General features: G+C 32.7%; 1 protein-coding gene across 3 annotated transcripts in view; it reads right to left on the reverse strand.

Moving 5' to 3' along the window:
• NEDD4L (NEDD4 like E3 ubiquitin protein ligase) overlaps positions 1-14435 on the reverse strand; it is a 212875-nt gene that overhangs the window by 76018 nt on the left and 122422 nt on the right. For 2 of the 3 annotated variants that reach the window (XM_044664562.1, XM_044664553.1), the window contains exons 8-10: positions 11723-11855; positions 10417-10593; positions 4795-4869 (exon numbers count right to left, since the gene is read on the reverse strand). In XM_044664562.1, the coding sequence (XP_044520497.1) occupies positions 4795-4869; positions 10417-10593; positions 11723-11855 (385 nt within the window). Of the gene's footprint in view, positions 1-2592; positions 2653-4794; positions 4870-10416; positions 10594-11722; positions 11856-14435 lie in introns of all 3 variants that reach the window. The other variant, XM_044664545.1, reaches the window with a different exon arrangement.

Below are 14435 nucleotides of genomic sequence, written 5' to 3' on the forward strand. Positions count from 1 at the left end.
AGTTAATAGCTAGGGATTCTTGGGGTATGGATCATTCTTGCTTTGGAAGTGAAAAATTGCTAAATTCTAGTTAAAGCACAGACATGGGAGCCTTATATTTAAGTAGAGCAAAGAGTATCCTTTTAAAATAACATTTTAAAATCTTGGAAACAATCAGAATGCCCTATAATCATGGTATCAGTGCAGACTATGGTATAATTAATAGATCACAGAATACTATTTAGCAATTAAAAATGAGAAATATGTGAACTACATTGACAAATGGAATAAGTGAAAAAAGAAACATTAAAGATGGTATAGATATATGGAATACAAGTTAAAACTTATGTGTGAATATTAATAAGATAATTAGTCCCCTATGAACATGTGGTTTAAGTTCATGACAAATGCAATATACTTGAGCTTGTAGAAAATATTCACAGACAAGGAAAATAATTCAAGTGACTTGTAGGTAAAACATTGCTTGTTTTCAAATTGTTTAGGTACTTTATTGCGTGCTTCTTTATAAAAACAGTGGTGCATGCATGAATTCATTCTTTTTCCTTACCAGGCTCTAATGGGGCATAGGGGTCAAATCAAGAAAGCAAGAGAGATGTAGCTCCTGCATAACCACGGGATACTTTACAGCTTTGAATTAGTCTGTCAAGTCTCAACTTAAGCTCTGGTATTCTTATTCTTCACATATGTTTATTATTTAGAACAATCCAGTATGAAAGCATCATTCAAAGAATGACAAGGGATTTCCAATTTCTGGTAAGAAGTAGAAATTTCTTGCGCGTCAGCTATGGGTGGGTGAGTGGGGCTGAAGGGAGCATATAGGGGAAAGTAAAAACATGAATCATGTAACCATGGAAAATTTTTCTAAAAAATAAAAAAATATGCATTGTTAAAAAAAAGTAGAAATTTCTGGCAGATGTTAATTTTCATTAAAACAATTTCAAAATGTGAACTAAGGTCAATCTCAACTGCACAGCTACACTTGTCCCAAGATTCAGCATGTAAACTGACAAGATTCACATCAGGTAAACCAGGATCAACTGTAAGAGCCAAACAAATTGATCTAATAAGAAGCAGTAGATTGCCTGTGCACTGATGACTTATAGGTGGATCTTGGGAGGAGTTCACAGGTAACCTGCGGGCTCATAATTTTTCTTTTCTTTTCTGCTCATTCTTACGCACTCTTCTCTCCCACTCCTTTTTTCTGCTTCATAAGATATAGATCTCTCCTAAACTGTTTTGCAACTTGATAACACAAATTATGCTGATTTAACTGATAATTTTGTTCTTGCAAATGGTGTTTTAAATATTAACATTTCAAGTCAATTGCATTTCAAATGATCAACATCCCATTGATTACATAAATACTTTGAATCACTTCCATTTTATAAAGAAAATTATATTTGCTACGTAGCATTTTTTTAAGTATCATAAAGCTCTTAAATGTCTTTTAGAACAGTCAAATAGATTAATGAGATTTTCTTGTCATCCAACAGTATTATTCTTGAAGTATTTCTTAAAGTTTAGAATTTTAAAATATATGTATAGCAAAATATGTAATGTAACAATACAATACATGATTTGTTATAAATATATAGTAAATTAAAATAAATATGCTTATCCATGAGAAAAAAGTTCACACATTAGCTATGTCCAAAAATCTGGCTCATTTTTCTTCCTCTGTCTACCCTAGAAGGCAGGTAATATATAAGTGGTACCTATATTATTGTATAATACATATTTCCTTGTTGTCATGTTGTGAAACAAGATACATATTGCTTACAATAGAGAAAAATTCATGGAGAAAGTAAATTAATTAAATTACTTTCAATAAGCAATATAAAGCAATAAAAGACTTTTTCTTTTAAATAAGGAAAGCCTTATAAGAAATAACCTCTCATCCTTAAAACCACATAGAAATGATAGGGTTCTGATTTAAACAGGTAGAATCAACTTTCAACTACGAAAAAAAATAAAAATGACTTCTGGCCTCTGAAAGCATATGATTTTTCCACAACAATTTCACATTCTTCATTATGCTTTCCTTTTACCAACACTAAAACTATACTGTACTCCTCAAATTTACAACTTCTGTCAGAAAAAGGTCATCTAGAGATATATGCGGTGATAAAGATATTCAGATAGTAGCAGAGAGAAAAACTCATGTGGATGACAGATTACAGCATGAGTTCTGATTCCACATTTATAGTTCCACTGATAAAATTTCAAATCAAAAGTATATATAGTTATATAAAGCACAAGAGTAGACTGGAATTGTAAGGAAAAGGAAAAACTATCCAATAATAAAAATCATTCAACAACCAAAAAAGTAATAGATAAAAAGATATAGTAAATGGTTATTTTTAAAAACAGTTTGAATAGTTGCACAGAAAGGTTCCTAGCATCAAAGTTCATTATATAATGCTAATGACTTACTTCGTTGATCAAGGGATTAAAAATAAGAAGCAAAAGCAGTTTGAGGACACACTGGAGTCAATGTTGTTTAAAAAGGCAAAAGAAAATCAATCCTTATATAAGATATTAAAAGCAACCCAAATAGTTTCGTAGCTAGTGTCTGATAAAGAATAGCATTACCGTTGGTTCTTCACCACCAGTGACAGTTGACGAACGGGCTCTCCTAGTTGGGGAACTCTGCTGTTAAATCATAGGTTAGGTCAGTTAAAAATTCTCAGGTAGGGGATTCTCATAATTCCACGAATCAGGAATCACAGCTATGTGTGCATCATTGAGACAGTTAAGCCCTAAGATCAAAATCCTGTTAAATCAAACTGGTTCAGAAGCAAAATCAAGCTAGCAATCACTGATAACTAGTGGAGAAGGAGGATCTTCTTAAATGACCAAAACCAAAATATAGTGTTTTTGTGTTAATGAATAAGCTTCAAGCTGAAACTTTATCAGCATCGTAGTTGTTTCTTATTTTTTTTTAAAGAACTACCACCAAAGGATTAACCCTTTTAGATGTTCTTAGTCACCTCCAAAAAGAACTGATGAATTCTTTGTCCTGACAACATCAGTGTTTGGCCACTGATGATCAGTGAATGCAAAGCAGAGAAAGCTTGAGAAAGCAGAGAAAAAGAGTCAAGCTTAGGGGTGTACTTGAAGTTCCCAAACAGCAGCTTCCAGGAAAGCGAACCCTTGCAAAATTAAAATATACTTTGATCTTACAATATAAATCAAAATGTTGTTAATTAAAAACAATCAAAGAATTATTAGGTTAGAAAAAACTCCAAGAGTTCATCAACATTTACCAGAGCCTGATTTCCCAAAAGATATATACCTAAATCATCCCAGAAAGACATTTGTCTTTTCTATATTCCTATCAAACTCATTATCCACCATTATATTTGGTTTAAGCCACTCAATCTGCTATTATGGCCATCCATTTCACTGGATTATATCTGTGTGTTTGTGTGTGTATGTGTCTTAATCTGTATTAGGCTCAAAAATTACTTAAAACTGACCAAAAATTTTAAAAAAACAGAGAACAAAGCAAGTTTAATTGTATGGAATCAATTATAGGCCAGTAAAAGAATAGATAACAGATCTCTGACAAAGAATGCAGATCACCAATTAGAAGATATATAGAGAGAAGCCAATTACTCTTTGCTATTCTGATGAATGGATAACTTCAAAAACATTTCTAATGAACTCCATAAAAAATTCTTGTAAATGTAAGATATCCTTTATGAATTAAGAAAAGATAATTGTTCATATTTCTTCTTTAGAACTCATTTAAGTTTCATAAAATCAGAAGATTATAGGGTAGGTTTTTTTTGTTTTTTCCATTTTTTTTGTAAAAAACAAACTCTCTTAGGGCCAAATAACAAATTTAAAAGGCTAAACTTTAACTTTAAAAGAGGAAATTTGCATGCAATTTATCATTCTCATGGCTACCCAAAATACCACCCCAAGGTAATTCAAGTATAAATACATACATACATACAAATATATATAAACATATATATATGAACTATATGTTGCTAATTCTGCTTCAATTATATTCAAAACAACTTTTATGAAGATGCTAGTATGTGAAGGCACTGGCACCTGGTTACCAGGGTTACAAAGGCAAAAATGTATTCACTTAAATTTGCCAATAATAACGTTAAACATTAAATGATGGTCAATTCTTTGGCTCAGTCTAGCTGCCTTAAGATGGTTCACAGATTTTATAAGATGCTTAGAAATGCTAGTTTAAGCCACTACAGAATTTAAAGAGAAGATGTTGTAAACCTTAAAGAGTTCTTCATCATTAACAAAATTCATAAAATGGATATAATTTTTTTGGAAAGGGGACAGGAGAAGCCTACATAACAATGTCTATTCAGCATATATGTTTACATGAGCACATTCTCCCTTCCATATCTATTTTTAAATATTTAAGTAATCTTTTAGAACTAAAAAGAATTATCAATGTATGTATTACCAGTAAATTGCTTCTTGGTGAAAACTATAACCATATGAAAAGAATTGGTATTAAAATTGGCTGAGGCTTTTAATATTAGAAGGGATCTCAGAGATCATCTTTTCCAAATGCCACACCTTAAAAAGGTAATTTAAGGCCAAGAGGCCCCCTCACATATGCCTGTAATCAAAGAAAAGCAGGCTTCTGCATTTTGTTGATAGATAGAGCTGTTCTTTTTTTTTTTAATGTGGATATCCACAGTAGGTTAAGAATATCTACCTGCATAGGAAAATCTGCTTTTCAGAATAAAGGGAGGATTTCAAATAAGTTATAATATATTATCTGACAACTAAAAATTAGCTTAGGTTTACCGGTGGTAGATGAGATTGTTCAGCAACTGCATCTGTCACGCTGCAGGACCTCAGTCTTGAAGAAGGTTCTCTTTGCTGGAAGAATAAGAAAAAAACATAAGCTATGGAGTAAATGAATTTAAAAAAAAAAAAAAAAAAAAGCTTGATCACTTAAAAAAAATCATTCAATCCTTTCACTGAAAGCAGAATGAATCTTTATACTACTCTTCTGCTAGTATAATATGAAAGGCAGTTAAGAAGAAACCACCACCTTTCCAAGAAAAATATTTAGAGAAAATCACCTTCCTTTTTTTAGTTCTCAACATTTTTATCCAGATGGTCTCACAGTTGGGCCCTAGTTAGAATTAACTACCAAAAAAAGTAGGGAAAAGAGTTCAAAAAATAAAAGGACAATACATAGGTCATATTTGCATTTTAATCCTACATTTAAAACTAACTTAAAAAGCAAGTAGTTCACTACTTTGGTTTGCAAACTCTTCGGGGCAAATATAATCCATAATGCGAAAGGAAAGATAAAGAAAATGAGAAAGAAAACAGTGAATGTATGATGATGAATAACACTCAATGAATGCCTACAATACACAAAGCACTGGACAGAACAAAGGGTTAATTGTAGTTTTTGTGAAGAGGGACACATAACTTTTTCCTAACTCTCACAAGTCATGGATTCTAGATCCCAGCCTCTGAGGAAAGCTCAGCAAATCTCAGGAAGGAAAAAAACAAAACAAAAAAACAAAAACAAACAAAAAAACCCAACAAACCAAAAACCAAAACTCAGAATGGTATGAAAAATGCTGCCTATTGTTGAAAAATTTGCTATATAGTGTTCTATTTACAAGGTAAGATCATTCAAAATGGCAAAAGAAATATTGACCAAATTACACATGGCCAATGAATAAAGGAATCTCTTGTTTACATCGAAAATAATGACAATAGGTACCCACCACACAAGTAGAGGGATGTATGTGTGTATGTGTGAAATATATAGCTATATACATCTAAGTCAAAAAGCTATAATTTCATCAATGTGGGAGCACCTTCCAACGATGCAGAGGTGTCTGTCTCTAAATTGGGAGATTAGTCCTGATGAGTAGTCTAAGGCTCAGTCTATACTTACATAGTTAGTTAATGGCAAAAGCAGAGTTTGACTCCAAGACTTACATATTCAAAATCTTGTAGTCTATTCACGCTGCCATTTTAGCTCTGTCTGTATATCTGTGTGTCACATTAATTTTTATTTCCCCCCATTTAATTCCGAATCTCATATATTTCATCATGGTATGGATATAACCCTAGGTTCTTCACAATAGAGGGTGAAATTTATTAAGTTATGCCAAGTTGAAAACAGCTATAATAGAGCCTTTCATTCCAGGATTGGACTAGTTAACTCCATATAGATTCACTACTAAGAGGTTTAAAATCAAGGCATGAATTCAAAAGGCTACAAAATTGCCATAAAACTCTATGAAGGTGGGTTCATGACTTGCTTTACTGGAGGAAGTACTCATGCTTATGAAATCATACATTCTTTAAAGTAATGATACATGTCCACTACCTATTTCTTACTTAGCATTTCCTTGATTTAGGTCATTCTTTCCATATGGAAGTGACTGAAAAGCATAAGTATAAATGAATATATCTGTGATCAAATTCTAAACACTTACATTTCTTTAATTCTTTTAGAATTACGAATAAAACTACAAGATGGTGAAGGTAAATTCTCCATGAGGATGTATCAGGAGGTAGATTCCTGAATAAGTGCCATTCTATTTATTTATATTATATATTTATTTATATTCCAGGGATTCCTGGAACATGATAAAGAAGGTGGGTTTGTCTTCTTTTTCCTAGAAGCTCTGCTTTTGAAAACATGATTTTTATTAACTGTACTGGAGCAAAAAATAGCAATATGGCAGCCCTAGATCTAAACAATGTTTTATTGTATTAAGATAAATAGTTATTCATTTTAATATAATCAGTAAGGACTGATTAGCATTAACAGCAAAAAATTACCAATGTATATACTAACTATATACTAATGTATATACAAAATATACTAATGTATAATGTACTTATGTATTCTGCATTAGGTAGAATAAAGGTATTTAATTGTTGTGAGTTCTTTGTAGAAGATCAGATATTTCTACTTTTTATAGGACCAAACATATGACTTTAATCACTTATTTTGTTTCTATAACAGTAGTATTCAATTTCAACTATGTTTTTTAAGATAACAATATCTCTTTTCCTGTCCCTTTGTCACTACATTTTGATTTTCATGTTTCCATCTCGATGACATTTCTCTTTTTATAAAATTTATAATTTCAATATGAAACTGAACTGAATAATCTTCATTAATTTTGGGAAGGAATTTTTATAAAAATCATCCATATTAAACTTTTTACTTATGAGTATATCAGTATTATACTCAAAGTTTTATAAAGCCCTCCTACACTTTATAGTAGATACTAGTTAGATAATGGATTCTTTGGCTAAAGTAATCATTTCTCAAATACCATGTCCAATGTGGACAGCCTGCCATCATTCGTAAGAACATATCTTCATTCTCTATTAGATTGTACAAAGGGGGCTATGTTTATTCTCATTTTTAAAAGTGGTTTGCTTATGGCAGGATTTTCTGAATACTATTTTAGGATAATGCATATTAAGGACCCTACATTGCGATTTTCCCTGCTGATTATGCTTTTTTTTTTCCTCTAGGACCAGAACCACATAAAATTCATTGAATTTTTTTGAAATTTTGTGAACTCTACATCTTCTGCTGCTAAATACTCTTAGTAGGGTCCTGGAAGACAGCTCCTCAAGGAATTTAAACTTTGGGAAAGAGAAATTACTTCTCTCTCTACATTTGCCTTAGGGGATCTCATATCTTCCCATGATTGGATCTCATCATTACTTTCTGTGCATGACTCTTAATCCATTATTTCTGGCACTGATATTCTTTTGAACTCTATACTCACATTTCCCAACAGTTTACTAAACATTACAAATTCATCATGTCCAAAATGGTATTCAATTTGCTCTAAAAGCTATTCCTCTTTTTGACTTCCCAGTTTGAATTAATGGCACCATTATCTCTCCCAGATAGCAAATGTCAAATATCAGGGTACTCCTTTGACTCTGTTCTTATCCTTCAAATTTGATCAGTTTGCAAGTCCAATAAATTCGAATTCTTTGATATTCTTTGGATTTATTCAGTCCTCTCAATTCCTACTGATTTTAACCTATATCAAACTTCTAGTCATTATCTCTTTCCTGGACTATAATAATAGTCTTCTTACTGCTTTCCATGGCTGTTGTCCTGACTTTCTCCAACCCATCCAACAGTTCTTCAAGTTAATCCTCCTTCTGAAATTCTAATAATGGAACTTCACCAATCAAAACCTTGAATGGTTCCAAGTGCTAACTATATATTCTAGGTTCCTTTGCTTAGAATTTAAAGCACTTCATAATCTGGCTTCATTTCCAGCTGTACCTCACATAACTCCCTTTCACAATTTCTAAAGAATAGTCAAACCAGAGAATGCACTATTTCCCAAACACATTCAGTGTTCTTAGCCTCCACTCCTTCATTCACATGATCCTTATGGCTAGAACTATGTTTTTGTAACACATTTTTCCTCTGAAATTCTATTCAATCCTCCAAAATGCAACCACCTTTTCCAAATAATACTTATAAGGGTAACTAACATTTACATAGTGCTGTGTGCCAGGCACTTTGCTAAGAGCTTTACAATTATTATAATAATTGATTCTTATGATGACCCTAGTATAAGGCTTCTGATATCCTTCCCTACCTCAAGAACTTCTTCCTTTCTTTGAAATCTCTCTCATAGCAACATCTACTCTTGTCCCAATTATATTTCTTTGGAAGCCACTTATCCACACCTTCTCCCCACTAAAGGGTAAGCGCACTAAGAAAAGGGAGTGTTTTATTTATTTTTCTATTTCTATCAGAGCCCTGCATAGCGTCTAAAAAAAAAAAAAAAACCAAAACAATAGGCACTCAAATGTTTGTTGAATTGAACCAAAAGGGAAAACTATATTAGCAATGGAGACAGAATTTCTAGACTCATCTTTTTGTCTGCCTTCAAAAAAACCAACACAGCTGGTTGAAATCCCAAGGGCTAAATGCCTGTGGGTTGTCTTCTGATATTTTGAGCTTTTTGGTTGGGGATTCTATGTTCTGTGGATGCCTGACTCTGATTATTTTTAATAACTATGTGGTTACAGAACAATGCCCTATTTCCCCATATTTATATATAATAATTGATCCTGAGTATTTTATAAATATATTATTGATATAACAGATAAAACTGAGATTAAAAGAATTAATGATTTATGTTAATCATGAGAAATTATACTGCACATAAAAGAGGCAGAGTGGTATGATGGAAAGAGCATTTGGCTCTTGAGACAGAGAGGCTAGGCACAAAGTCCACCTGTGCCACTTAACACCTATGTGACCTTAGGCAAGTCACTTAATCCCTACAGGCCAGTTTCTTCATTTAAAAATAGGAGGGATGTACTCATTAGTCACTTCTAGCTCTAACTCCATGATTCTAAAAATTAAATCATTTTTTGAAAATTCTTACCAATGAATGACACTTTTAGATCCTGTACACTTGGTAAACTTGCCCGGTGCAGTGTATGCTCCTAGAATGGTAGGAATTTCCACCTCTCCTGGGCAGCACTAGTCTCTTCTTATGTAAATACATAACCAATCTTTGGAGATTGGCATTTTTTAGAGTTTTTCATCCTCAACCAAGATTTCTCTATGTTTCCCTGCCAAAGGAACAATTTCTCTGTCCCAAGATCTACATCCAGATAGGAAGTCTTGAGCTTATAGAAAGTCAGGAGTGTCCAGAGCTCATCAGATCAAGCAGACAAGTATGATAATTAAATGCAAATTTGCATTAATTGTTATAAGTAAGTTAGTGAAGTTTGAGTATTTCTGCCTAACAGAAAGGGGCACAGGGGCATAGAATGTCACTAAATCACTCAGAAACCCAGCCACAGATCTTCTGAATGATAACCTAGTGTACTATCTCATGACTGCTGAAAGGTAAGGAATTCAGAACAGAGAGAAAGAATTCCTAATAGTGAAAATAATGAATGTAATGAGAGCTAATTGAAAAGGGAAGGGTGAAGAAATCGTTATATACTTAAGACTGAACGTATTTATTTATTTATAGGCCTTTACCTTCTGTCTTAGAATTTATAATGTGTATTTATTCCAAGGCAAAAGAGCCTGAAGGGCTAAGCAATGGGGGTTAGGTGACTTGCCCATGGTCACACAGCTAGGAAGTATCTGAGGCCATATTTGAACCCAGGACCTTCCATCTCTAGGCCTGGCTCTCAATTCACAAAGCCACCTAGTTGCCCCCAGAACCGAAAGAATTAAAATTTGCTCCTGACCCTTATGGGGGAAGGCTAACTTGGGCAAATAGCAGATTGAAACCAGTGATAGAGAAAACTAATTTTTATATAGTTGCTGAAGTCTAAAATATTCACACATATACAATTTTACCTAAATAAAAATAATTAATTGCAAAAATAAAATTTTGTTCCATCTCTGTTTCTATAAATACTACTGCTTACAATCAAAGAACTGAATTGTTCCCCATTGGAATCCGGAGTGATCTGAAGTCTTCTGTTCAATTCCTCTGACAGCTCTTGAGGACTGGTCCGAGATACTGGAGAAGCAGGAGGTGGTGGTAAGACCAGACTAAGAGAGTCTCCGGCTATATTCACTTCCTCTGAAATGGTTTCCCAAGGCTTATAAGAAATGAGAAATTATTGTAAATGCTAGAGCTGGGATTTTGGTTTGTGTTTTTTCCCCAATGACTTATTGGTTTTGACAATAAGGTGATTTGTTAAATTAACCAGCGTACACTAATACTGAGAAGAAAAATCCTCAGTGCAGAATCCATTTGAAAACTGAAAGAATAGAGGAATTATTTTAGCATTTAAATGAAAATGCCATTGGCAACTGCCAAAAGAAATGAACAATTTTAAGAAATTCGTTCATCTCCAAGTTAAAAATAAAGAGACCAAGTGAATGGCTCAGAAAGTTATAACCTTTTTTCATAAATATTTAGAAAAACTTAGCAGCTCTGCCTTTGGCAATATTAATATTTACAGAAGCATTCATAGGTTAAGGAATATATCTTATAATTTTATAATTAAATTATTGTCTCTTCTTTTTTTAAAGATTTTTTAATTATTAAGACAATTATTCTAAAGTATCAAATGGCTAAAATTAGATGTGGCTATCTAAAATGTAAATAGCTAATAACAGAAAACAGAGATCTTGGCTGAAAAATATCATACTGTTGCTAATTATTTAATTAATAATCAAATGTTCCAGGTGCAGATAGCATTACGATAAACTATAGTTATAAAAATGAGAGATATGCAACAATTGCATTATTGTTGACAAAAATTTCCCAAGGTATTGCAAAGAGTAAAACAAAAAACTCGCGCCTCAATTCTACTCCACGTTGGAAATTTTAACCTCCCAAGAGTGCAAAGTATGTTTCTATCTAAATAGGCTATAAAAAGAGGTGAACTGTCCTGGACTTGGGGGGAAAAAAAAACAAACAGCACAACACTACTACAAACTGAAAATATTCCTAAATTTGCGAATTCTTTATATGAATATTGTAGAAAACTATTCCCTTTTCTAACATTGCACTAACACATATGCCAGACATAGGTCATAAAAGTGTGTAATTCTGGATTACTAACATTAATAACCACATGAGTGATCAACTGGCTACGAGAATATTATTTTGGATTTACGAACAAAATTTACTGAAAACGTGTAAAACACAAAACCACCCTTAAGACACCAAAAGTGGAATACACAAAATTGATGAAAGATGTCAGCAATGGCACTACATACTTCAGAGACATCTCCACCTTCTGCAGGTTCAGGTTCTAAATCTTCACTAATATGTCGCCGGGAGCGGAAGCGTCTATGTGCCGCCTCTTGGTTTATCTGTCTGATGTTGTTGTCCGACTCAGAGGACATATCACTGGGAATTATGGAAATGAGGGAGAAAAGACATGGGGTAAAAAGAGGAAGGATTAACAGTAGCTATTCATCAATAAAACATATTGAGAGACTAACATATATATAAAGTATCATGATAACTTTTTGAAGGCAAACTTGAATTTACTTTATACATATTAATTGTGTCAACTTTTTTTTTTTAAACGCTTACTTTCTTGTCTTGGAATCAATACTAACTATCAGTTCCAAGACAGAAGAGCAGTAAGGGCTAGGCAGCTGGGTTTGACTGACTTGCTCAGGATCACAGATCTAGGAAATATCTGAGGTCAAATTTGAACCTGTCACACTCTCTAAACACTGAGATATCTAAGTGTTCCTTCATTGGTTCTTTAAAGAAACATAGGTAATTAATTTGAAAATAATGTACAGTTTCTCTCTTAAACAAATGGTATTTAATATAGAGGGTTAATGAGGTTTGGGGCTTATAATGGGGAAAAGATATTACTAATCTCTATTGATTCTTGAACACCCTTAACCTAAATTGGAAATAAACCAAATTATAGTTTTAAAACCTTGACTTAATTGGCAATGAACTCAAGTGTAATTTTAAAAAGAGGGTGAGGGGACTGAATATCATTTCCTCAATTTAACATTTCAATTTAGGGCCTAGCAAATTTTTACTATTATAATCAATCCAATCAGTGAACAAATATTTATTAAGCACCAATTACATGAAAGGAATTGAAGATACAAAGTCTAGAACCCCAGTCTCCCTTAAAAAACCTTGCCCCCTTCCTTACATATACACCCATACTTCTTCCTCTATTGCTGTCTTTGGCAATGCTTAAAAATCTTGAAAGCAAATGAGCAAAAATGTGTATGAAGCCCTTAAAAATAACATGTGGCATATAAGCCATCATCTCAAGAGAAGAGATTAAGAATTGGAAACCAAATAACAGATTGGTTTTACTCTTTAGATTCTTTCTCCTAAATGTCTCTGCTTAGGAAATGTTGGTGCAAAGAAATTTCACCCCCCACTCCCAAAAACACATTTCATTTCAAAAAAGCAAAATATTTGGGAAGAGCTAGAAGAAGTAGTGGATGAAAGAAATTCCAAGTTGAGGGCAACGACATCCAATATTTTAAAACTTAAGTTTTATTTACTTACTATTTTCAATTCAAAAAACTGATAAAATTCCCAGGTATCTATCTCCCTCCATCCTTTTCCTGTACTAGAGAAGGTATCATTTGATTTTATATTAGTATATATGTAAATATATAAGTATTTTTAAGACTATGTCTTTTTACTATTTATCAGTTCTTTCTCAGGAGGTAGACATTTATAAGTTATTCTTCAAATATTTCTGTTGCTGTATACAATGTTCTCTTGGTTCTCATTTCATTCTTCAAAGAAATTTCATATTTTTATATAATTTCACTTTTTAAGAAATATTTTATTGCAATTTTCTTACCATATGGTTCCCATAGTCATTTTTTAATTAACCTATTTATCACATGGCAAAAGAAGTATTCCAACATCTTTAATTATTCATAATTTCTTTGCTTCATTGCTGACAAAATGACTTTTGTCAGTACCAGCCTTCTGATTGATCTACTTTACTTATTTGTTCTGGAAGTTTGTCTCATTGCCCCTGTTTAGAACAATTTTTCTAAGCTTCTCAAATACTGTCCAGATTTTCTTCCATCTTGCCTTCTAGGGCATCATTATTTATCTTTTTAATGTATCCACCAGTGGTTTCCCTGCAGCTTTTTCCTGAAGTTGACTCCTTATCCAATGTCCTAGAAGTTCAGACATTATTTCACCTTATAAGCCTTGTCATGCTATAACTTTGCTGTCATATTGTAGGGGCAAATATAAATGCCTTCACTCTTCAGAGCTCTATTAATGTCTTATTTCTTTCATATCTTTGTTTATTTGGCCCTTGCCTTCTTATATGCCTTTTGTTTTTGTTTGTTTTTTTTCCTTATTCATCTAGCAAATATTGGTTTTGATTCCTATATCCTAAGATTAAGTGACTAAAGGATTATCCTTTTACTTTCCAGGGATATAATAATTGCCTGATGAGCATTTGCCTGAATTTCTTTTTTGGAGAGAATATCAACCATTATCAAATATTAGGCAAAGAAACAAAAATTGGGATAAGCTCCCGCTCTCTTCTCCTTCTGCCCCAGGCTAATCTTTTCAGTTTATTCATTTCTAAAATTTTATTGATATCTTCTTTTTAAAATCATTTTGATTTCTGAATATATCCCTCCTTCCTCTCCTATCCAAGATAGGTTATTTAAAATAAACATTAATAGTTGACTGGTCACTTAGATGATGAACATGCAGATTCCATATCAAATGCAGAAAATTTCATTTAAAATTTAGAGCTCAAAAAAGAATGAAAGCCAAAGACTTTACATAAGAACGTGCTCAAGTATTAGAAATAGAATTTGTAAGCTTAACTATATTCAATCAATCATTGTCTCTCAATTTGAAAACAACTGTCTCATGGACATGTTCCAAGAGGATTATGAAGACATGTTGTCAGGTCACTGATTTACAGAAAGAGTTGAAGGGACCTTGGAGAAAAATGAG

This window comes from Gracilinanus agilis, chromosome 1 (genome assembly GCF_016433145.1).
Source record: "Gracilinanus agilis isolate LMUSP501 chromosome 1, AgileGrace, whole genome shotgun sequence".
NCBI classification, from domain to species: domain Eukaryota; kingdom Metazoa; phylum Chordata; class Mammalia; order Didelphimorphia; family Didelphidae; genus Gracilinanus; species Gracilinanus agilis.